This window comes from Giraffa tippelskirchi, chromosome 4, assembly GCF_054371585.1.
Source record: "Giraffa tippelskirchi isolate mGirTip1 chromosome 4, T2T-mGirTip1v1.2.pri, whole genome shotgun sequence".
NCBI lineage: Eukaryota > Metazoa > Chordata > Mammalia > Artiodactyla > Giraffidae > Giraffa > Giraffa tippelskirchi.
The window spans coordinates 201819160-201842847 of record NC_137278.1 but is presented as its reverse complement, the minus strand read 5'-3'; the positions used below and the strand labels follow the sequence as shown (position 1 = coordinate 201842847).

The 23688-nt window shown below is 43.7% G+C and overlaps 1 protein-coding gene across 1 annotated transcript in view; it reads right to left on the bottom strand.

Moving 5' to 3' along the window:
• The window catches only part of CECR2 (CECR2 histone acetyl-lysine reader), a 114393-nt gene that overhangs the window by 16337 nt on the left and 74368 nt on the right, over positions 1-23688 (bottom strand). The window contains exons 3-7 of the mRNA XM_081589909.1: positions 12910-13093; positions 11918-12057; positions 11109-11213; positions 8648-8697; positions 7838-8007 (exon numbers count right to left, since the gene is read on the bottom strand). Coding sequence (XP_081446035.1) covers positions 7838-8007; positions 8648-8697; positions 11109-11213; positions 11918-12057; positions 12910-13093 — 649 coding nt within the window. The remainder of the gene's footprint in view (positions 1-7837; positions 8008-8647; positions 8698-11108; positions 11214-11917; positions 12058-12909; positions 13094-23688) is intronic.

Here is a 23688-nt window from a genome sequence, read left to right as displayed (position 1 = left end):
CCTTGCGACCTTATGGACTATAGCCCACCAGGCTCCTCTGTCCATGGGATCCTCCAGGCAAGAATACTACAGTGGGTTGCCATGTCCTGCTCCAGGGTGTCTTCCTGACCCAGAGATCAAACCCAGGTCTCCTGCACTGCAGGCAGATTCTTTACTGTCTGAGCCACCAGGGAAGGGCATACATATGTATGCCACACATACAAAATCATCATTAAACACAGAAACCAATCTGATTGAAATTTTTTCCACTTTTTAATGGTCCTTAAAACGACTTTCAATTATCATTTGACTCAGAAATAGAAAGTGCTCTTGCCTAGATAATAGACCTTCTGAAAGTCATTTTTACTGTTCAAATTCTGAGCCTGACTTTAAAAGAGCTGGCTAACAAACAAGGTAAAAATCTTTCAGAGTAAAAGAAAAGAGATGAAAACTTTTTAAACTATTTTTACTGCACACATGACACTGTAGTCAGTCGCCCAAACAGAATTAAACAAAGTTCGCTGACTTCTGGGTCCTGTAACCAGAATGGGTGGTCTGAACGGGGTTTGCATGAGCAAGATGTGCTTTCAGAAATGGGGCTGATGCAGGAATCTCATGGAGAAGCCTCCCACTGACAGGGTAGCACCTTCCCACCCTCTGCCCCCTCAACCCTCCACAGGTCTCTAATCACACCCACTGTGGCAACATCTCTCCCTTGCTGAGAAGTCATGTGGAGCTGCTATTAACAAAGCAAAGCAGACCAAACCTCTCCTCTGCTCAGCTCAACAAAGATCCATGGATGGGGCGGCAAACAAGCAGGGGACAGGTGAACACAGGCCTGGCAGGCGGAATTACTTCCTTCAAAGAAAGTGCTGCATTTTCTACACATCAGACCCAATGAAAAAGCAGAGAAAAGCAAGTGCTAACCACACAGTGAGGACAGCATGAGCGTGTCCTCCCCTGCCTAAGGAAGGACACGCTGTGGCACGTGCTCCCTCCTGCCACAACAAAGACATGTTACAGAGGACAAGCATCTCAGTGACAACAGTAACCTGGTAAACAAACAAGACAGACGTCTCCTGCCTGAAGTCAATGCAAGGAGGAGAAAAGGGAGAAATAGGTCATTATGCACATCCTAAGGCTATCTATAAAATTTTTTCCAACAAATTCAACAGTGTATTATTCTTAACATGGAAAGATATCTAAAGCAATACCCAGCTGTTGCTGTTCAGTTGCTAAGTCATGTCTGACTTCTTGTGACCACCAAAAAAATGCAACGTGAGTACAATATTCACAGAAGGTAGATAAAACACATCCATGATCCTAAGAAAAAATGAAATAAGACTACTCACTCACAGAACTGTAAAAGATAAAAAAAGTGACATGTCTGCAAAGAAGCGGTAACACATGGCTCAAAGTGCTGGGGCCACGGATCTTCCAGAGGACAAGCGAGACACATGTCAGGAACCCTGGGCAGAGTAATGACATTGTGTGATTTTATCTTACAGTTAGACAGTCAGGCAAAGTGTTTCTGAGTACGTTACAGTCAACATTATTTAAAATAGTGAAAAACTGTAAATGTCCTATAGGTTTAAAATAGGTAAAATTACATAACCACTGTGTAGTCATTAAAATTGTTTTTCTGGGGACCATTTAATGAAATATGAAAAGGCTCATGATATTAAATGAAAAACACAAGTCACAAGACAACAGGCAGTGTGACCCCAGGTTTTTAATAAATGTACAGAGAAAAGGCCTGAAGAAAACACATGAAGCTGTAAACAGGGAACCTGTTACCAAGTCTCCTTTACTTTTTACACTAGGTTTCCCCAGTTTTCTATAAGAATGTATAAATTCTTTAGGACACAGGACAACCCCTTCCCAAATAAGCTGGGGAAATCATCCAGTATTACATGTTCTACAATGATCTAATTGTTATTAACTTTTTTAATAGAGATCACATAGTAGTGGGACTAAATTCTAAAATTCAAATGTTAAAAGTACCAAGAGGTTGCTACCATGTATAGATTTTATGGTGAGATAAAACTGACTTTAAATAGATTAAGATATTTTGCTAAAAATGAAATAAGAATTTTCAAATTTTTTATGAGTATAGCTGATTTACAATGTTGTGTTAGTTTCTGCTATACAGCAAAGTGAATTAGTTACTGTTGTTTGGTAGCTAAGTCATGTCCGACTCTTTGGGACCCCATGGACTATAGCACTCCAGGTGCCTCTGTCCTCCACTATCTCCTGAAGTTTGCTAAAATGCATGTCCATTTAGGTGGTGACGCTATTCAACCATCTCATCCCCTGCCGCCTCCATTCCTATATAGGTCATTACAAACCACTGAATAGAGTTCCCTGTGCTATACAGTAGGTTCCTATTAACTATCTTTTATATATTAAACCAAAAATTTTAAAACTTAGGAAAATCACAAATGCCAAGGACTGCTGCAAAATCAGAGATTATGCATCATTTAGAAACATACATAAAGATATGGAGGTGAAATTCACAACTGTCAGTGCACAGCTGAGGGGCGCTCAGCATAATCACAGTGCCTGGCAACCACCATCTGGTTGACCACAGAGTACCCTCAGCCCTAGAGACAAAGCCCTGACCCCCAGCCCAGCCGTGCCACATCCTCACGCTCCAGCCCCTGGCGACCACCAAGTGATTCTCTTTCTGTGGATCTATTTATTCTGGACATTTCACACAAATGGCATTGTACAATTTTTTGTCTAGTTAGTTGTTTTTAAAATACATCAATATTTATACTAAGCACGTAAGAAGTAATAACTTACTCAATGGGATGATTTGAGAGAATAGCATTGAAACACGTATATTACCATATGTGAAATAGATGACCAGTCCAAGTTTGATGCATGAAACAGGGTACTCAAAACTGGTGCACTGGGATGACCCAGAGGGATGGGATGGGGAGGGAAGTGGGAGGGGGGTTTGGGACAAGGGGGCACATGTACACCTGTGGCTGATTCATGTCAATGTATGGCAAAAACAATAATATTGTAAAGTAACTAGCCTCCAATTAAAATAAATTAATAATAAAAAATAATAATTTAGTCACCTGAAATTAGAGTATCTTAAAAAAGCAAACTGATAAGACTCAAATGCATACAAATAATCCTATTAAAAAATGAGCTGAGGGTCTGAACACTTTTCCAAGAAAGACATGCAGATGGTTAGCAGACACATGAAAAGAGGCTCAACATCATTAATCATCAGAGAAATGCAAATCAAAACCTCACACTTGTTAGAATGCCCATGATGGGTATCAACAAAATGACAAGAGATGGCAAGTGCTGACAAGGATATGGAAAAAAGGGAACCCTTGTGCACTATCGGCAGGAATATAAACTGGCACAGACACTATGGAAAAGAGTACAGAGGTTCCTTGAGAAACAAACAGAATTTTATCTTCTGACCCAGCAATTCCACTCCTGCATATCTTTCCAAAGAAAGTAAAAGCACTAGCCTAAACATGAATACAACTTCCAAGGTCACTGAAGCACAATAGCCAAGACTCAGACATAACCTAAGTGTCCATCGGTGGGTGGAGAAGAGGTGGTGTATGCACAAGGGAATGTTACTCAGTCACAAAAAGGAAACGCTGCCACTCCTGACTACATGCGTGACTTGAGGGCCTAATGCTAAGTGAGATAAAGTCAGAGAAAAGCAATACTGTATTCACTCACCTGCATGTGGAGTTTAAAAACACTGAACTCAAGATACAGAGAATAGACAGGGGTGGGCAAAATGAGTGAAGGCAGTCAGATATACAGACATCCATTTATAAAATAAGTAACTCCTGGGGATGAGATGGGCTTCCCTGATGGTTCAGAATGTACCTGCAATGCAGAAGACCCCAGTTTGATTCCTGGGTCGGGAAGATCTGCCGGAGAAAGGACAGGCTACCCACTCCAGTATTCCTGGGCTTCCCTTGTGGCTCAGGTGGTAAAGAATCTGCCTGCAATGCAGGAGACCTGGGTTCAATCCCTGGGTTGGGAAGATCCCCTGGAGAAGGGAAAGGGGATGAGATATACAACATGGTGACCACAGTCAATAATACTGTGTTGTGTATGTGAACACTGAGCGTAGATTTTAAAGTTACTCATCACAAGAAAAAACTCCGTGTGAGGTGACAGATATTAACAGACCTACTGCTGATCACTTTGCAATGTGCACAGCTATCAAATCATTATGCTGTATACTCAAAACTAACTTTACACATCAATTACATCTCAAAAAAAAAAAAAGAGTGTGATTCCAAGAGCTCAACAACAACAAAACTCAGAGCCGAGTGCTCACACAAAGGCTGAGAGCAAGAAGCAAGGTCCAGGACCTACCTGTGTAGCATGATCCTGACCGCCCCTGCTTGCTGGGGCCCTTCTGTCCATTTCAATCCCTGCCTGTCCCCCATCCTGCCTTCTCCAGGCTCCCCCACCTCAGGTTCCTTGCTGTAAACACTTCTGCTCAGTGAGACACCGCTGTGCCTCACACTTCTTATGTCGATTCTCATTCACTATAATTAATGTTTTTCAAATTCAGTAGTTCCCATCTGATGTGAATTCTCAAACACTTTCATTTTACACAAATTGCATCATACACATTTAGGAAAAAACATGTACGAAGTGCACCAAGAATGTTTTAAATTTCCACGCAACTTTCTAGGCCGTGGGCCACCCCAGAAGGGATAAGACTTATGACTTGAAGTTACTTGTGGCAGTATTTTAAACTGTAACAGTTGTGGTATTTTAAACTGTAACAGTTTAATAGTTTAAATTTCAATAGTTTAAAGAACAAGTAAAGTTAATAAAAGAATCAAAATATATATATATTAATAGCAATTATAAAAATATCTTATACTGCAACTTTTTTTCTTCAAAAGGGAGTCTGAAACACAGCTGAGAAATCCTCTGAACATTACAAACAGAATCTGGCTGAAGCCCAGCCCAGAACTCCCCGTCCACCCCCACTCCCCCGCCCCCCGCCAACTCCAGCACCACAATAAGGACCTGAACTCCCTGGCCACAGATGTGCCCAGAGTCTCCTGACAAAAACAAGCACTGGAACAGAGTCTCAGAGGTCAGCACAGTGTCCCTTTGCTGGTATTTTCCCCGGAGTCATAATGAAAACACTGTGAGGCCAAAAGACTGGACTCCTGGGTGACCAGAAAACCTGCCAATAAGCCTTTAAAGACCTGAAGATTTTTTTGGCTATTTAAACAGAGGCACAAAACTCACGCCACACCAGAGGCTTTCTCCAAGGTACTCAGTACTGTAACAGATATCAAGAACCTCTTCAATATCAAGAAGCGTGGAATAAACAAACAACACTGCAAAGAATAGCCAAAAACTTGAGTGTTTAAAGCTAAGCTTTTGCTGGCAGCCAGTGATGAACCTTCCTGTCTGTCTGTATTCAGATTATTGGGCAAGCTGAGATGTAAAATAGGACATTTAGGGCTCAGTCCAGGGTAGTGAGCAGAAGATGGGAATGAGCTTTCAAACTGTCCAGGTAAGCAGACAGCAGGAGCCCATCCAGGCAAATGAGGCAGAAAACCAGTTGGGAACTATGGCTGGACAGCTGACTGAGGCCACTGCAAAGCCAGGGACCCGAAGGAAGAGGAGACCTGGGAGATCAGGAACTCAGGCAGAAGAGAAACCTCCACGGAGACCGAAGAGACTTGTTCATATACCTCCAAGCACCAATGTATTTACGAGCTGAAGAAAAAAAGAAAGGATGAGTCCAAATACATTGTAAACACAGAAATTCATGAATGAGCATTTCCCTCTTCAGGGCTCAAGGCAGACAGATAGCCAGCTGTAACATCAATGACTGCAAGGCCATGGGGGTCCATACTGGCACAGGCCGTCAGACACAGCCTGCAGGAAATGTTTTCTGACCACGCACTGCCTCAAAAGCCAGTGGAACATCTGTGTTAGGAGACATAGGGCTGAAAACTAGAGCAAGTCTGGAGTAGAGGAGGGTACCCCTCACTCCTGCCCCCACACTCTCCTGTTTAAACACCACCCTCAGCGTCCCCCTTCCCGTGCAGTCCAGGTCTCTCAGGCCTCTTAGCAAATGGAAACAGCCGTTTAAACTCATTTACTGCTCTAAACTGCGTGACAGACAGACCAGAGGGCTCCAGCGTGGGCTCCAGCAGGCTCCAAATCCTCCTTGCGATCTTGCTGGTCCATTCCATGGAACTTGCATTTACATCACTGAGCAAGGAGGGAATTTAAATTCATCCGGAATGGAGCACTAAGATAGCTGTATGTCAATGGTAGCCAAGCCAATTCTTTCCTCATTTGATAACTATTTGCAAATTATAATTTCTTAGTTTTAGTGAATAAATCTGAATGGTTCTGGAGCTTCTGATGGGATCCCTGTGTGAAAACTCCCCTAATTACTGGTCTGCTAAGCTTTTCTACTGCATAATGCCGATTCTGATTTTTGTGTGTAATCACCCAATTTAACTAAAGCTTGCCTATTTACAGTACTGGACAGCTTTCAAAATATCAAATCTATTATTCCATTCTTTAGTTTCTAATGTCATGGTTCTTGAAAATTGTATTTAAGATTTAAGTTCTTCTCTCGCAAAGAATCAACTCCTGAAATTTTCTGTATCAAAACCACCTGTTTTATGCTTGTAAAATTTTACCCTTAACTCCCTAATCTAAAGTCTTTTCAGTTAAAAAGGCAGAAATTACAAAAGAGTGTAAGCAGGTTAGGCACATGCCTTACAGATGATTTAAGGTGCTGTCATTAATCATACCATCTCCATTTAAATAGTTACTCTAAGAAAACTAGATTCCATATCTCAAGTCTTGGACAAAAATGGTCACAGTGGGCTGTGGATGACAAGATCGAAGAGGAATCATCATTACCAGGACAAAGGACACCGATGAGGAGACACTCACATGAAAACGCGATTCCTGAAGCAATGAAGTCAGACCTTCTACGATTCACCCCAAAGCACCGATCTGCTCAATAGTTACAAATATCACTGAACTCACAACATGTCACTGTCACTGTATCTGTCACTGTGTTCCCCTCCCCTGCCCCCGAGATGTGCTAGAGCAGGAATTTTCTTTCTCCCCAGGTTTCAGGGCTGGGCTGGCATTCTTATGCTTTCTGTTAACAACCATTAAGAATCTGAAACATCAATTTTATCGAAACTGGATGGTTATCAGGCACTGACCACAGAACAGGCACGCCATGGAGTCACCTGGAGCTTATGGTGACAAGGAAGATGTGGCCCGTGGCCTGGAGCTACCTTCACAACTCCCAATGAAATGGACTTAGGATGAGGAGACACCTTGCAGGGGAAAGCTCAGGCTAAGACAGTCCAGGGAGAGCTCACAGAAACAACTCCAGCGGGGCCCTGAGAGCCTCGGAACAGGCAAGGGAGCAGAGGGGATGCACGGGAAGAGGCTGGGACTGGAGTGCCGGCAGGTTAGAGGAGGAACTGAGGGAGCAACAAAGACAACCCTCAGACAGGTCTGTTCAGATCTGCTGTTAGAGGGAGACCACCAGAGGAGTTTTCTAAAAAGGGGGAAAAAGCAGCAGTGTATGCACAAGGAGAGGTATGCAAAGAACGCTCTGTGGAGACACACCTGGGGTCCAAGAGCCGTGAGGATGCGGTGGAGTGTGAGGGCTAAATCACAGGACCCACAGTAAGGAGAGCAGGGGCTCAAGGTCCTACCCTTGGGGCCCGGAGGAAAGCTGGAGGAAAGAGGAAAGCTGGACTGCTCAGCAGAGCATGGGGCAGCACAAGCCTCTGAGGAAGGCACCCTGCCCAGAGCAGCTTCGCCCTATGTGGGCCTGTGTACGCACCTTCTGGGCGATCATGCTGCAGATCTCAGGCAGGAAGTCCTCGCTGAGCAGTTTGTAGAGCTGGCGCTCTCGCACAGAGGTCCTCTCCCGGAAACTCTCGGTGACCTGTCTCCACTCCTGCTCAGTCTGGCACAGGAGCCACCAGGAGCCTTGCCCTGGTCCCTGGGACCCTAGAAAAGAAAGTCATGGTCAGGAAACAGGCCCCATGGATTTCCTTCTCCTTTCTGCCCTCAGGTTCACTGGCTCCCTGGGTTACCCTTTAAGGCTGATAATGTATACTTCAGATGTTCCGGCTACTCTCCTGTTCACAACTAAGAGCTATGAAACCAATACAAATACAACTATGGTGACCTCCCTGATAGACTCTAATAACCTAGAAATGTTCCAATGCATCTGCTTTTCTATATAAATGGCTTTGAGCTTCAGAAGTGCTCCTTGTTACATTGAGATACTGTAAATTGCTTTTTCTCCTCAAATGTTTGTAACTTGGATCACAGATTGCATAAAAAGTCTACATAAGAACACAGTACACATCCTTATGTTGTAAAGTATTTCACGTTAAAAGAAAGCTCTTGAGAAGCTTTGCATTCATCCCAACGTTAGCAGTCTAGTATGCTGGGCCTGGGAAGGGGCTCAAGTGAAGTGACCTGGTCCTGATCTAGAGTGATTCGTGAGGAGGAGAGATGGCCACAGGGAGATGATGTGTGAGGGGCAAGCAGGCTGGTGGGAAGACTGCTGCAGTGGTCCCAGCAGTCTGCACTAGATTCTGGAAGGTGATACAAGCCCTCCAACCCCCATGAAAGCCATTACCGTTTCTCGTCTGCAACTCAGACACTGAGGAGTTTTCTTCCTGCTTGTCACTAGAACAAAGGAAAGGGGTCACCATTAAAACAAAAACACGGCCAAAATTGTTCTGTGCTTCCCTGGAAGGAAGGCACACTGGCTTCCTATTCATATCAGAAAAGTGTGTGTGTGTTTGCGTGTAATGCACATTGGCTTACTGTTAATACTAGGAGAGAGAATGTGTGTGCCTAAGTGTGTATGTATAAGGCACACTGCCTTACTATTAGTATCAGAAAAGAGAGAGAGTGTGTGTGTAAGGCACAGTGGCTTACTATTAACACCAGGAGAGAATGTGTGTGTGTCTCTGACACGTCAACAGAGCAAGGTCAGGAACACGGAGGTGGGCCAGCTGGCACAGAGAGGAGAAGGACAACACACAGGAACGGCACCACTGCCCAGGAATGGAGGAGCTCAGTGTTGACAGTTAAAGGTGAAGGAAAGGGCTCGCTACCCGACCAAGGGCTGCACTGAACAGAAGACTGTTTGAACTGACCCCCACAGCAGGTTGAAGTGAGCAACACAGGTTCTGAGGTCGCCCACTCCCACTCAAGACATGCCACCTTGACCTCAGCAAAGTCAACGAAATTTCCTGCAAAACGGGACCATTAATGATATGAGATACAAACACGTTCAGTGTTACGTGCCCAACAGTGTTGTCTCCCTAGACCATGAAGGACATGTTTTGAATGTTCGGCCCTGCACAGCCTCCTGGAAGAATGGAAATGCTGCGCATCGTTGCTGTGCAACAAAGGCAGCCACAGGCCACACTCACTCACTCGGCAGAAATGTGGCTGGTGTGACTGAGGAACTGAACTTTAAATTTATTTTTAGAAAACATTAAAAATTATTTTAGGGACTGAACTTTCTCTTCACTTTTTTTCCCTGTTCTACACATATCTTACTGTATTTTTTTTTTTTATCATTCTTCTAAAAAAACCTTTTATCTGAGGTATATTTTCAGGAGTACAACAAACACAGCGACCACAATTTTTAAAGATTACACTCCATATACAGTTATTATAAAACACTGGCACATCCCCGTGCTGTACAGTGCGTCCCAGCAGCCTTTTATGTGACATAATCATTTGTACCTCTGTCCCCTAGCTCGCCCCTCCCCCTTCTGTTTCCCCACCGGTCACCCCCAGTTTGTTCTCTGTATCTGCTTTGTTACATTCACTAGTTTTACTTTTTGAATTTCACAAAATTTTATTTAATTTAAAAATACTCCAATACTGCACTGGATTCAGAACGCTACAGAATAATGTCACCAGCAGAGGGCAGCACAGAGCACTGGGCTTGTGAAGTGAGGCCACCCCACTGTGGCTCTGATCCCGGGGCTCAAGGGAACCAAAGGTGAATGTACAGAACAGCTTGCTGGATTTACATGGGCGAGTAGGCTGCTAACAAAACCCAGAAACTGATGTCTCATGTATAAAATACAATGACAGGACTATTTCTCACAAATTCTGGTGGGAGGAAAGCTTGCATTCTGTAGTCGAAATTTCAGGAAAGTTAAGTGGAACACTGATTGTTAAAAAAACCAAATTCTGATCAACTGATTCATAATCAGATCCCTAAAAACATTTATTAGCAGTTAATAAGCAAAACAGTGAAATCTTGGGCATTTAGCTTATTGAAGCAGTTCTAACAATAAACCAGAGAACAAGGAAGCAGTTTGCCCTGTGTTATTAGAATTTTTAAGACTGTGACTTAACTTCCATAAGTGAATAATTGTATATCTGATCCTTAAGTAAAAGGTATAAAAGTATTTTTACACAGTACAGGCCAGACCCTCAAAACTCTTCTACTGAGATTCACATGGTGGGTATTCCTGAAAGACAACGACTTACTACAATAAAATTTCCCAGGACTTCCCTAATGGTCCAGTGCTCAAGACTCTGAGCTTCCACTGCAGGAGATCCCTGGTCGGGAAACTAAGATCCTGCGTGCATGAAGCACAATGTGGCCAAAAAATTAATTAAAATTTTCCCAAAATATAACAATCTTTCCCTTTGCTAAAATTAAATACAAAATAAACACTATAAAAATGTTTAAGGTCTCACCTTGACAAAATGAGTTCTAAACGCAATAAAGGACGTTTACTGCTGAAGCCTCCTCACCAAGAAAGAACTGCTGGACTCACAGTATTAACTCACTCCACCTCCTGTGCAGAAATCTGGGGCGAAGGAATCTGAAGGGCACTTCCTGTGAGCAGGCTTGGCTCCTGGTGCCTTCCACTGTCAGAGCCTCCACTGCCCGGGGGGGAGGGCTCTCAGGCAGCTAGTAACTTGAGAGGGGCCAGGCCGGGACCCCAAAGACTCCAGTGCACACCCACATCCTCCCCAAGACACAAGAGATCAAGGACGAGGCGAGCCCTTCCAACATAAGGGTTTGGGTTAGGGATCTTCACTCACTAAGATTTTCTCACCTCAAGAAAGTTTCCTCCTGTAGTTTTTTCCGTTTTGGGGGTCTTCCTCTCCTTTTACCTGTTTTCCCAGGAACATTTGAGACATTTTTTTGGCCTTCACTTTCCCTAAGAAGTAGTACATTAAACAGAAATGTCAGTTGTCTGGCCACGAGGTTACTAAACAGGACAAAGGCAGCAGTTATGGGGACAGGACAGGGCGACCTCACGTCTTCCATTATTATTAGTAAGACGTGGAGCCAAGGAAACCGACGTCTCCCACATGAACATCTGGGCTGGTAAAGAATTGGCCTGCAATGAAGGAGACCTGGGTTTGATCCCTGGATTGGGAAGATCCCCTGGAGAAGGGAATATTCCAGTATTCTGGCCTGGAGAATTCCATGGACTGTATACTACATGGGGTCGCAGAGTCAGACACGACTAAGAGACTTTCACTTTTCAGGCTTCCCTAACAGCAAAGGGTCCAGCAACCTGAAGTGCAGGGAAGATGGCAGCACAGCTCTGGGACGTTGCCCAAGGTCTCTTTCTTGACAAGACACCAGGTAGGATGGGGTTCTCCAGAACCCACTCTGCCACAGGGAAAGGCCCAGGGCACGCTGGCACTGCTGAGAACTGGCACCAGAACCGCCACCCCAGGGAGCAGGGCTAGAGAGTAAATCCTTTGTGCTTCTGTGTTAAGTGCCTCCTTGCAGGCATGCTGCTTGCTACACACAGCTCACTCCTTCATGAGAGAAGTTAAATTGTGCAGTGGAATTTGGAGGCACTGGATATTAATGACCGTGGCTACGGCAACACGACCTTCAGGAAGGTACCTGCTCAGAGAGAGCTCTCCATGGGACCCCCCTTGTGCTGGGTCCTCCTTGTACATTCGCGTTCCGTAGAAATACCAGTAGAGGGCCCCCGAGCTGTCCTCGCCCAGCGGCTCCACCCGGAGACTGTCTGCGTCCAGGCCCTGTGCAGGACAGGGAAAGAGGTTTGGGCAACAAGAGAAAATGGAAACGAGGATCCAAAACATAGTCTCACAGATACCTCACATTACAATGCCCAAACACCCGGGGTAATTCTCAGTCCGGGTCCAGATGTATCAGACCAGGAGAAGGCGCCTGCTCTAAGAACAGGATGTGGAAATATTTCAAACCGTTCCCATCCCCATCACTGCCCCCATGGTGCCAAAAACAGAGAAAACCAAAAGAATTCTGACGAACTTGTGACATATCTGGCTGGGACCCACAGAAGGAGAGACAAGCCCGAAAGGAAAGTCAGTGCTGCGGCAGCCTCATCCCACATGACACTGGGCCCGCCGGCTAGCCCAGCCCAGCCCAGCCCAGCCCAGGGCTCCCCACTCACCAGCATGACCTCACTGCCGCCCCCGGTGACTGAGACCAAGGCCTCGGTGAAGGCAGAGCTGGGCTGAGCTACAGATCTCACCACGGTTCCCACCCAAGCCCACAGGCACTGTCGACCTCCCAGTGAGGGCAGGATCAGGTGGGGGAGAGGTGGCCAGAGCCCCACCCAGCACACTTCTGCCACGTGCATGCAGCGTGTGGTGGGGATGGGGTCAAATCTTTGGGAGGTGTCATAAATCATAATTATGCAAAGTCAAATTTCAGACCTCAGGAAATAACACTCAGTGATTAATATAACCGCAATTCTGGCTGATGACAGAGGAGACAGGAGCCTACGACTGTTCCCATGTCAGCGGGGACCGGGTATATGGAAAGGGGAACACACCAAAGCAGCCAGCACAACCAGAGCAGGCTTCCCTGAACCACTGCTCCAGGGAGGGTGCCTGTCAGTCACGCACCTTGAGGAGGTCAAAGACGTCGTCTGCGTCCAGCCGGTAGTCACAGAGGCGGTGGAGAATCTCCACTCGGGTGCGCAGGGGCAGGTCCTGGAAGCTGGCCTCCCGCAGAGGGTTGGGCTTCCCCTCCTCCAGCTCCCAGCGGTAGTTGATGATGTCCTCCAGGTAGCTGTGGAAGGTCTGAGGCCTAGCCAGTGGTCCCAGACACAAAGGTGCGTGAATACCACACAGAGGATTAGGGGGGTGGGGGTGGGGAGCTCTGGGGACTGATGCATGTTGAACAGTGGCAGAACGAAGCCCCAGGAAGGGCTGCGAGACCCTCGAGGAAACGCTTGTTACTGCACCATCTCCTTGGAGCTGACAGTGTCAAGTCCCAAAGATTACCAATACTTAAGAAAGCTGCTCACAGAACAAGTTGTTCTGCACATTCAGCCACAAGCAGCACATTGTGCAACAGTCGCTGCACGTGTGCATTGTCAACGGCAGACACCAAAACACGCTGTATACACCGTCACCTGTACAGGCGGACGCTATGGAGCTCAGGGGGCATTTGGTTCATACAGGCAGACTCTACAGAGCTCAGGGGGCATTCAGTTCAAAGTCAGGTCCACGACTTAAGAGGGCAAACAGCAAAGAAGGCCAGGGTCTGCCTGGCTTAATCCATTCATATTTCATGTTCTGATGCAAAGGTGGAAAAACCTCCAGAACACAAGCAGTTACACCAAGGTGTAACTATACATTCATATGCTATTACACGTAACCTTATAGGCAGGATACAAAACACTATTCTAAATTTGCGAGTTTTTCCTGCAGGAAATATTTAAGACAGTTCAATGGCAACTTAAATTTCTGACTAGTACCTAAATGTGCCTTGTATATAACAGTGTGTTATGCATGCCTGCATGCTTAGCAGTGTCTGACTCTGCAAACCCATGGACTATAGCCTGCCAGGCTCCACTGTCTATGGGATTCTCCAGGCAAAAACACTGGAGTGGGCTGCCAAGTTTCCTTCTCCACGGGATCTTCCTAACTCAGGGACTGAACCTGCATCTCCTGTGTTTCCTCCATTGCAGGTGGGTTCTTTACCCACTGACCCATCAGGGAAGCCCCGGTATGTAACAAAGTGCTGTTTAATTGTTAGATAGTTACTCTATATCTCAACTATTAAAGAATCTGGATACAATGTCACCTAATGCTTCATTTAAAAGCATTTTTCTCACTAAACAAAGAGTTCCAAAGGAATTCTGTAGGTCAATATAATTTTTAAAAGAGGCAGGTACCATGTTATTTTATAATCTATGGTAGTCGTATCTATACAAAAAGTCAGAAGAAATATTCTTTGAAAAAAACAAAGGGCCTTAGGCAAATAAGAAATGAAACATTTTGCTTTTTCAAAGAGAGAAGAAACTTCATTTCCTTCCCACTGATAACCTCAAACTAGCATCGAGTGAGTGTGGTTAGCTCATCGAAATCCATCATGACACCTGCAAACAGGGCTCTCGGCACAGGGACCAGAGGGAGCCCTGCCTGTGGCACCTGCAGCTCTTACAGGCTGAGGCCACTCAGTGCAGGGCACGTGTTCTGGACAGTTATCAACAATCCTTTCAATAGAACAAAAACACTGGAGCACATGGTCCATGTCTATGTTCCTTCTTGACTGAAAAAAGTTCTAAATGCTTATTACCCTTTTTTTTTTCCCTTAAAATAGTTTGCAGGAGAAAGAGAGACACAATCATCTTTCCACACTCGAGGGTGAGCATCTCAGAACCCCAGCAGAGAACTGCTTGTTTTGCTTTCCACAGAACAAGCTTCTACCAGGAGACCCACAGGACCCGGGAGGTATGACGAAGCAGGGAAGCAACCAGCCTGAGATCACCACAGTAAACGAAGACTGCTGCGTCAGTTCTGAGACATGAAAGGGTATCTGCAGTCCACATGCAGGAAGCAGGGAGGACCTGGCACCCCGGTGAAATGTAGAGACTAAATAGAAAAATTCTGTTCAGTTCAGTCGCTCAGTCACGTCCGACTCTGCAACCCCATGGACTGCAGCACGCCAGGCCTCCCTGTCCATCACCAACTCCCGGAGTTTACTCAAACTCATCTCCATTGCGTCAGTGATGCCATCCAACCATCTCATCTTCTGTCGTCCCCTTCTCCTCCTGCCTTCAATTTTTTCCAACATCAGGGTCTTTTCAAATGAGTCAGTTCTTTGCATCAGGTGGCCAAAGCATTGGAGTTTCAGCTTCAGCATCAGTCCTTCCAATGAATATTCAGGACTGATTTCCTTTAGGATGGACTGGCTGGATCTCCTTGTTGTCCAACACCACAGTTCAAAAGCATCAATTCTTCAGCACTCAGCTTTCTTTATGGTCCAACTCTCACATCCACACATAAAGAGACTACCTTTTGGTAATTCCTAAAAGGCGCCATAAGAACATTTGAAAAGTGCTTATTCATAAAGATCATAAAACAATTCAGCCCCAAACCACTAAACCAATGCCTCTTTTGTAGGACTATATGGTACCTGCCATGTCTTGAAATCAATGTAAGAAATCATGACAATCTCAAATTCAAGGAAAATATGACTAAAGATATAAAACATATATTTTAACAGGGAAATACGTATATAACAGATTTTGTGTATATGAATGCTTATGTTAGGTAAAAAAGAAGAGTATTAAAAGTCATCCAGAAATTTTAAAAAAGCCACTTGGAAATCTTTGTCTTTAAAAAGATAAAGAACGGTCTTTAGTGGAAGCCAGATGGGACCTTAAATACTATTTGTATGAACTGGAAGTCTGGGGTGTCAAGTTTAAGGTGAGAAATGGTACAGTAAGAATTCTGAACAGCTTCTGATAATCAAAGATGCACCCTGCTACCCCCAGAATCACTCACACACACACGCATGCACACATACACACACAGATACACACATGCACCCACAAAGTCTATAAGAAATAAAGTGAAATACTTAACAAAAGAAACCATTGAAAGATAAAGAAAGGAAAAAAATAAGAAGGAAACACGTGAAAAGACACTCATTAGTCATTTAGGGAATGCAAATCAAAACCCAATAAGATACCACGCCACACCCACAAGAATGGCTAAAATTAAAGAGACAGGTAAGAACAAGTGCTAACCACTTGATTAACAAGGACTCAGAGAAAAGGGATTGCTTGTACACTGTTAGTGGGAATGTCAAATAATGCAGTTGCTTTGCAAATATTTGGCAAGTTGCTCAAAACTTAAACAGAATTACCATATGACCCAACCATTCCACTCTTAAGTACATAGCCAAGAGAAATGAAAACAAACATCCACACAAAAACAAGTACACTAATGTTCACATTGGAGAAGGCAATGGCACCCCACTCCAGTACTCTTGCCTGGAAAATCCCATGGATGGAGGAGCCTGGTAGGCTACAGTCCATGGAGTCGCTAAGAGTCAGACACGAGTGAGTGACTTCACTTTCACTTTTCCCTTTCATGCACTGGAGAAGGAAATGGCAACCCACTCCAGTATTCTTGCCTGGAGAATCCCAGGGACGGCGGAGCCTGGCGGGCTGCCATCTATGGGGTTGCACAGAGTCGGACACGACTGAAGAGACTTAGCAGCAGTAGCAGCAGCAATGTTCATATACAGCAGCACGATTCATAATGGTCAAAAGACTGAAATAGCACCATGTCCATGAACTAATAGATAAATAAAACATACAAGAGTATTTTCTGACCATAAAATGAATGAGTCCTTGTTTCATGATACCATGTGTTTGAAAACATGCTAAATAAAATTAGCCTAATACCTACATGTATGTATTCCACCTACAGAAGCACCTAGAATAGTAAGTAAACAACACGCACAGAAAGCCCATTAGTTAGTGGGAATGGTGACTTCAGGAAGTGAGGAGCGACAGCTAATAGGTGTGAGTGAGGTATCTTATGAGGCTGATAAAACGTTCTGGAATTCAACAGTGGTGATGACTATATAACCTGTAAATATTCTGAACACCCACCCATGTGCTGGGAACTTAAAAAATCCCAGAGGCACAAGTGGAAAACCAACCATACCAATAATTACACTAATAAGTGAACTAAGAGTCAAACACAGCTTAGCAGGAAATTTATAGCTTTGAAATGCCTGTATTGAAAAGAAAAAAGGCTCATAACCAGTACTATAACTTAAGAAGAAAGAAAAAGAAGAGCAGGCTAAAGCCAAAGTAAACAGAAGAAATAATAAAGATAAATTAATAAAACAAAAAAGATTTTAAAAAGAAAACGAACAGTAGGTAAGTAAGGTTAAAAGTTGGTTCCTTAGTAAACATTTTAAAAGTTGATAAACCTGTAGAAAGAATCAACTTCTAGAGGGAAAGAAAGACAGCACAAATTACAACATCAGGAATGAAAGTGGAAACACCACTGTAGATCCTAGAGATATTAAGAGGATAAGAGAAGATTATGAATAGCACTATGGAAATAAATTTAAAAACTGAAAACAGACAAATTCCTTGAAAAATGCCAGAATGACTTACCAAAGTCATGACTTAAGAAATAGACCATCCAGGAGAACAAGGAACCCTCCTACACTGTTGGTGGCAATGTAAATTGGTACAGCCACTATGCAGAATAGTTTGGAGGTTTCTCAAAAAACAGAGAATAGCGCTAGCATATGATCCAGCAATTCCACTCCTGGCATATATCCAGACAAAACTATAATTCAAAAAGATACATACACCCCCCTTAAGTTCACTGCAGCACTATTTATAATAGCTAAGACATGGAAGCAACATAAATTTTCATCAACAGATGACTGGATAAAGATGTGGTGCATATAAACAATGGAATGTTACTCAACCATAAAAAGAATGAAATAAAGCCATTTGCAGCAACATGGATGGACCTAGAGATGATCATACTAAGTGAAGTAAGTCAGACAGATAGACAAACACCATACGATATCACTTGCATGTGACACAGACTTACCTTTGAAACAAACTCACAGACATAGAAAATAGACTTGTGGTTGCCAAAGAAAGGGGGTGTGGGAGAGTGATGGATTGGGAGTCTGGGATTAGCAGATGCAAACTGGTATATACAGAATGGATAAACAACAAGGCTTGCTGTATAGCACAGGGAACTATATTCAATATCCTGTAATAAACCACAACAGACTGGTTCCAAATAGGAAAAGGAGTATGTCAAGGCTGTATATTGTCACCCTGCTTATTTAACTTATATGCAGAGTACATCATGAGAAACGCTGGGCTGGAAGAAACACAAGCTGGAATCAAGATTGCCGGGAGAAATATCAATAACCTCAGATATGCGGATGACACCACCCTTATGGCAGAAAGTGAAGAAGAACTAAAGAGCCTCTTGATGAAGGTGAAAGAGGAGAGTGAAAAAGTTGGCTTAAAGCTCAACATTCAGAAAATTAAGATCATGGCATCTGGTCCCATCACTTCATGGGAAATAGATGGGGAAACAGTGGAAACAGTGTCAGACTTTATTTTTTTGGGCTCCAGAATCACTGCGGATGGTGACTGCAGCCATGAAATTAAAAGACACTTACTCCTTGGAAGGAAGGTTATGGCCAACCTAGATAGCATATTTAAAAGCAGAGACATGACTTTGCCAACAAAAGTCCGTCTAGTCAAGGCTATGGCTTTTCCAGTGGTCATGTATGGATGTGAGAGTTGGATGGTGAAGAAAGCTGAGCGCCGAAGAATTGATGCTTTTGAACTGTGGTGTTGAGAAGACTCTTGAGAGTCCCTTGGACTGCAAGGAGATCCAATCAATCCATCCTAAAAGAGATCAATCCTGGGTGTTCATTGGAAGGTCTGATGTTGAGGCTGAAACTCCAATACTTTGGCCACCTCATGCGAAGGGTTGACTCATTGGAAAAGACCCTAATGCTGGGTAGGATTGGGGGCGGGAGGAGAAGGGGACGACAGAGAATGAGACGGTTGGATGGCATCACCGACTTGATGGACATGGGTTTGGGTAGACTCCGGGAGTTGGTGATGGACAGAGAGGCCTGGCGTGCTGCAATTCATGGAGTCGCAAAGAGTCGGACACGACTGAGCGACTGAACTGAACTGAATAAACCACAGAAAAAATGGAAAAGAATATGAAAAAGGATATATATGTATGATTGAATCATTTTGCTGTACAGCTGAAATTAGTACAATACTATACTTACATAGGACTTCCCTGGTGGCTCAGACAGTCAAGCATCTGTCTACAATGCGGAAGACCTGGGTTTGATCCCTGGGTCAGGAAGATCCCCTGGAGAAGGAAATGGCAATCCACTCCAGCATTCCTGCCTGGAAAATCCCATGGACAGAGGAGCCTGGTAGCTACAGTCCATGGGGTCACAAAGAGTCGGACATGACTGAGTGACTTCACTTTCACTTTCACACTTCAATAAAAAATTTTTTAAAAAGACGAACTTCCTTGGTGGTCCAGTGGTTAAGAGTCTACCTTCCATTGCAGGGGCCGCAGGTGTTATCCCTGATCTGGGAACTAAGACCCCACATGCTGGCTGGTGTGGCCAAAAATTAAAAAAAAAATTTTTTAAGAAATAAAACACCCAAACAGCCTTAATCTATTAAAGAAACTGAATCAATAATACTCAAATAAAACCTTGCACAAAGAAAACTACAAACCCAAAGGCTTTCAGTGGTGAACTGTTCAAAAGAAATTACACAGACTTTTTCAGAAACCAGAGGAGAGAAACGCTTCTCAACCCATCTGCCAAACCTGACAAAGATTTCTAAGCAAATAAAAGTACAGGCCAATATTCGTCATCAACATCCTCAAAACAGCAGCAAATTGAATTCAGCAAGAGACAAAAGGGACAGCACTTCATCACACTTGATGGTGAAAGGCTGTATACCTTCCCCAAGATCAGAACAACACCAGAGTCGTGGCCAGCACGGTGTTAAGACAAGAGAAGGTATCTTGGGACAGAGGCTGGCACAGAGGCTGGAGCAGAAACAGACAACAGAAACTCCTCAGTTACCTGCCAGACCAATGAACCAACAGGCGGGTTCAGGAAGCCTCAGTATTAAGGTCAACATTAAAAACTTAATAGTATTTTACATACACCAGCAACAAGTAGCTGGAAAATATAAAAGCTCAAGCACAAATGGAAAGATGCATAATATCTTTATACTGAAACTATACAATATTCCTGAAATTAAAGAAGATAATCAGGGGGATTCCCTGGTGGTCCAGTGGTTAAGACTCTGAGCTCCCAATGGAGGGAGCACGGGTTTGATCCCTGGTTGGGGAACTAAGATCCCACATGCTGTGTGTCCAATAAATAAAATAAAACAATTTAAAAAAAAAAAGAAGAAAATAAACAAATGGTGAGATACATATCATGGTCAAGGACTGGGGAATTCAACATTGGTCAAAGTGTCCATTTTCTGTAGCAGGCCTTTTTTGGGGGGTGGCAGGGCTGACAACTTGATTTTTAAATTTGTATGCTAAGAACCCAGAATAGTCAAAACACTTAATATAAAGCAAAACTAAAATATAAAAAAAGGTGGAGAACACTCCCAATTTGAAGACAATCTGATACTTGAATAGACTGAACATACATGAAATTCATAACTAAAAAATTTGGACACTGACCTTCTGCTTCACACCATAGACAAATACTAACTCAAAATGCATCATGTCAACTGCAAAAAGTTGAAACTATAAAACTAAGAGAAAACCTCAAAGAAAATCTATTGACATTAAAGGTATGTCCTGATTTGGAAATATTAATAACATACAAGAAAAAGCTGATAAATTAGACTTCAACAAAATTAAAACTTATCATTCTTTAAAATACAGTGTAAAACAAATAGGTAAAGCTACACATCAGGAAAAAACAGTCATAGCCTGTTATTTACTTCATCATTAGGGAAACGCAAAATGAAACCACAAGAAGTTACCACATTACACACAACAGAATCAGTTAAATGAAAACCCGGGTAAAATTAAAAATAACAAATGTTGGCAAAGATATGGAGCAACTAGAGTGGTCAAGAAAACAAGTCTGGCAGTTTCTTAACATCAAACACACTCTCCTATGGGACCCAGCAATTTTCAAGAAAAGAAGACGTTCACAAAAACTTCTGTGCGGATGTTCACAGCTGCTTTATTCCTTACAGCCCCAACTGGAGGCAGCACACAAGTCCTCCAGTTAGTGGACAGAACACTTGAGATATTTTTGCACTGGATACAACTGAGACTCCTCCCTCAAAGGAAAAAAGTACTGACATGAACAGCAGCATCAGCAAGTACCATGCACTCTGGGCTTCCTGAAAGAAGCTGGACATGCAGAGTGATTCCAATCACACAATCCCAACCAGAAGAAGCTCTACAATAAGGCAAAACAACCTGCATCCATAGGAACTAGATCACTGTATAGGATACAGTGGGTTTCTCTGGGACAGTGGAGGTTAGATTGAGTGCAAAGGGGTACTTTCTGGGAAGATGGAAACGTCATAATATCTTGAACAACATGCTGACTGAGTTCATGGAATTAGAAACAAGGACTTATTTTTCTAAAAACAAGGGCAGGCAAACTATGACCCATGGACCAAATCTGGCCTGAGTGTCTATCTTTAGCCTGCAAGCTAAGAATGTAAAAATCATTCTTTTTTAAAAGTTGGGAGAAATAAGTAATCAAAAGAATACTATTTCATGACATATGAAAATAATGTTAACATTCAAATTTCAGTGTCTATAAACCTCTAAAAAACAGCCACAGGGACTTCCCTGGTGATCCAGTGGCTAAAACTCACGCTTCCAATGCAGGGGGCCTGGGTTCAATCCCTGGTTAGGGAAGTAGATCCCATACGCCACAACTGAGACACAGCACAGCTTGCTAGTTAGGTACCTAGCTGGCTACTTAAATAAATGAGTAAATTAAGAACACCCACATCCAGTATCAGCCATGAAGCATTGCTCTCCCTGCTACTAAAAGCTCCAGACTGCTCTAAGGATGTCATAAATAATTTAATTTAATCTCACTAAATATTATTATTACTAAATAAATTTAGTAATGGGACAGCATATTAAAAAGCAGAGACATTACTTTGCCAACAAAGGTCCGTCTAGCCAAGGCTATGGTTTTTCCACTGGTCACGTATGGATGTAAGAGTTGGCCTATAAAGAAAGCTGAGCGCCGAAGAATTGATGCTTTTGAACTGTGGTGTTGGAGAAGACTCGAGAGTCCCTTTGACTGCAAGGAGATCCAACCAGTCCATCCTAAAGGAGATCAGTCCTGGGTGTTCATCGGAAGGACTGATGTTGAAGCTGAAACTCCAATACTTTGGCCACCTGATGCAAAGAACTGACTCATTGGAAAAGACCTTGATGCTGGGAAAGATTGAGGGCAGAAGGAGGGGACGACAGAGGATGAGATGGTTGGATGGCATCACCGACTCAATGGACATGGGTTTGGGTGGACTCTGGGAGTTGGTGATGGACAGGGAGAGCTGGCGTGCTGAGGTTCATGGGGTCACAAAGAGTTGGACACGAATGAGCAACTGAACTGAACTGATGCTTATCATTCCCATTTTACAGGTCAGGCAAGTAATACACAGAGAGATGATGGAACTTTCTTCTCTCTCTTTAGTTGCTAAGTCATATCTGACTCTTGCAACCCCATGGACTGTACCTTGCCAGGCTCCTCTGTCCATGGGATTCTCCAGGCAACAATACTGGAGTGGGTTGCCGTTTCCTTCTCCAGGGTATCTTCCCGACCCAGGAATCAAACCCAGGTCTCCTGCATTGCAGGTAGATTCTTTACCAACTGAGCTATGGGGAAAGCCCTTTCTTAGCTCCACATGATAGCTAAGTCTTAGAACCAGAAAAGAAAAGCATTCATTTGTACAAAATCCTATTTAGGGTGGGATAAAAAGAAAACCTCCGAGAATACTGAGCACAAATTCACTCTAAATGCACATGGATACCACTGGAGAGACAGAGTAACGATCACTTCGGGCAGTTCCTTTCAGTGGAAAAAGTAAAATTCATCGCGATGCTTCCTTGTCTGAGTGATCCCTGCACACAGGCGTATTCAGTTTGCATAAATTCACTGAACTGCAGAGTAAGGAATATGCCTTTTCTGTGTGTATTACTATATACCATCATCAACAAGTTATTAGAAGGCTGAAGCCTCACTCCAGACTAGTTACTTCAACTTGGGTCAACCAGATCCCAAACTTACGTCACCATTCAGAAATGTTTTTGTTTCAGCATACTTCAGTTACTTTTTTTGTAACACACACACTTTATGTTTTCTGAAATGCTGTGACATATCACAGGTATGCTCTGACAAAGGCTAGAACCAACACTTGCCTCCCTGGACCAGCACAGCAGCAGGACCAATGCTGCCCCACACTACCCCCCAGGACAGGGTGGTGATGAGCACTGCGGGCACAAGGGGGATGAAGGCTCCCTGCTCCTTCTGCTTCTGTCCTTCAGAGACTCGCAGTTTCCTTCAACAGCAGAAAAGTCACCAAAGCAGTGCGGGTAATAAGGGAAAATTCTCTGCTCTCAGTTACACCACCATCTGAAATTCTAGGACATTTGACTAGGATCATTTTTTTGTTTGTTTTTTAAAATAAATTAACATCTGATTTCAAAAGAAATCGTTCAGGAGTAACTGACACAGTGCTGTCACGAGGAAGAAGCTAATGTTAAGAGGCCGGGCGCCAGCACACGGCTGCAAGAGACAGACAGAACCCATGAGGAGGCACCTCTGCAAACTGTAAACAA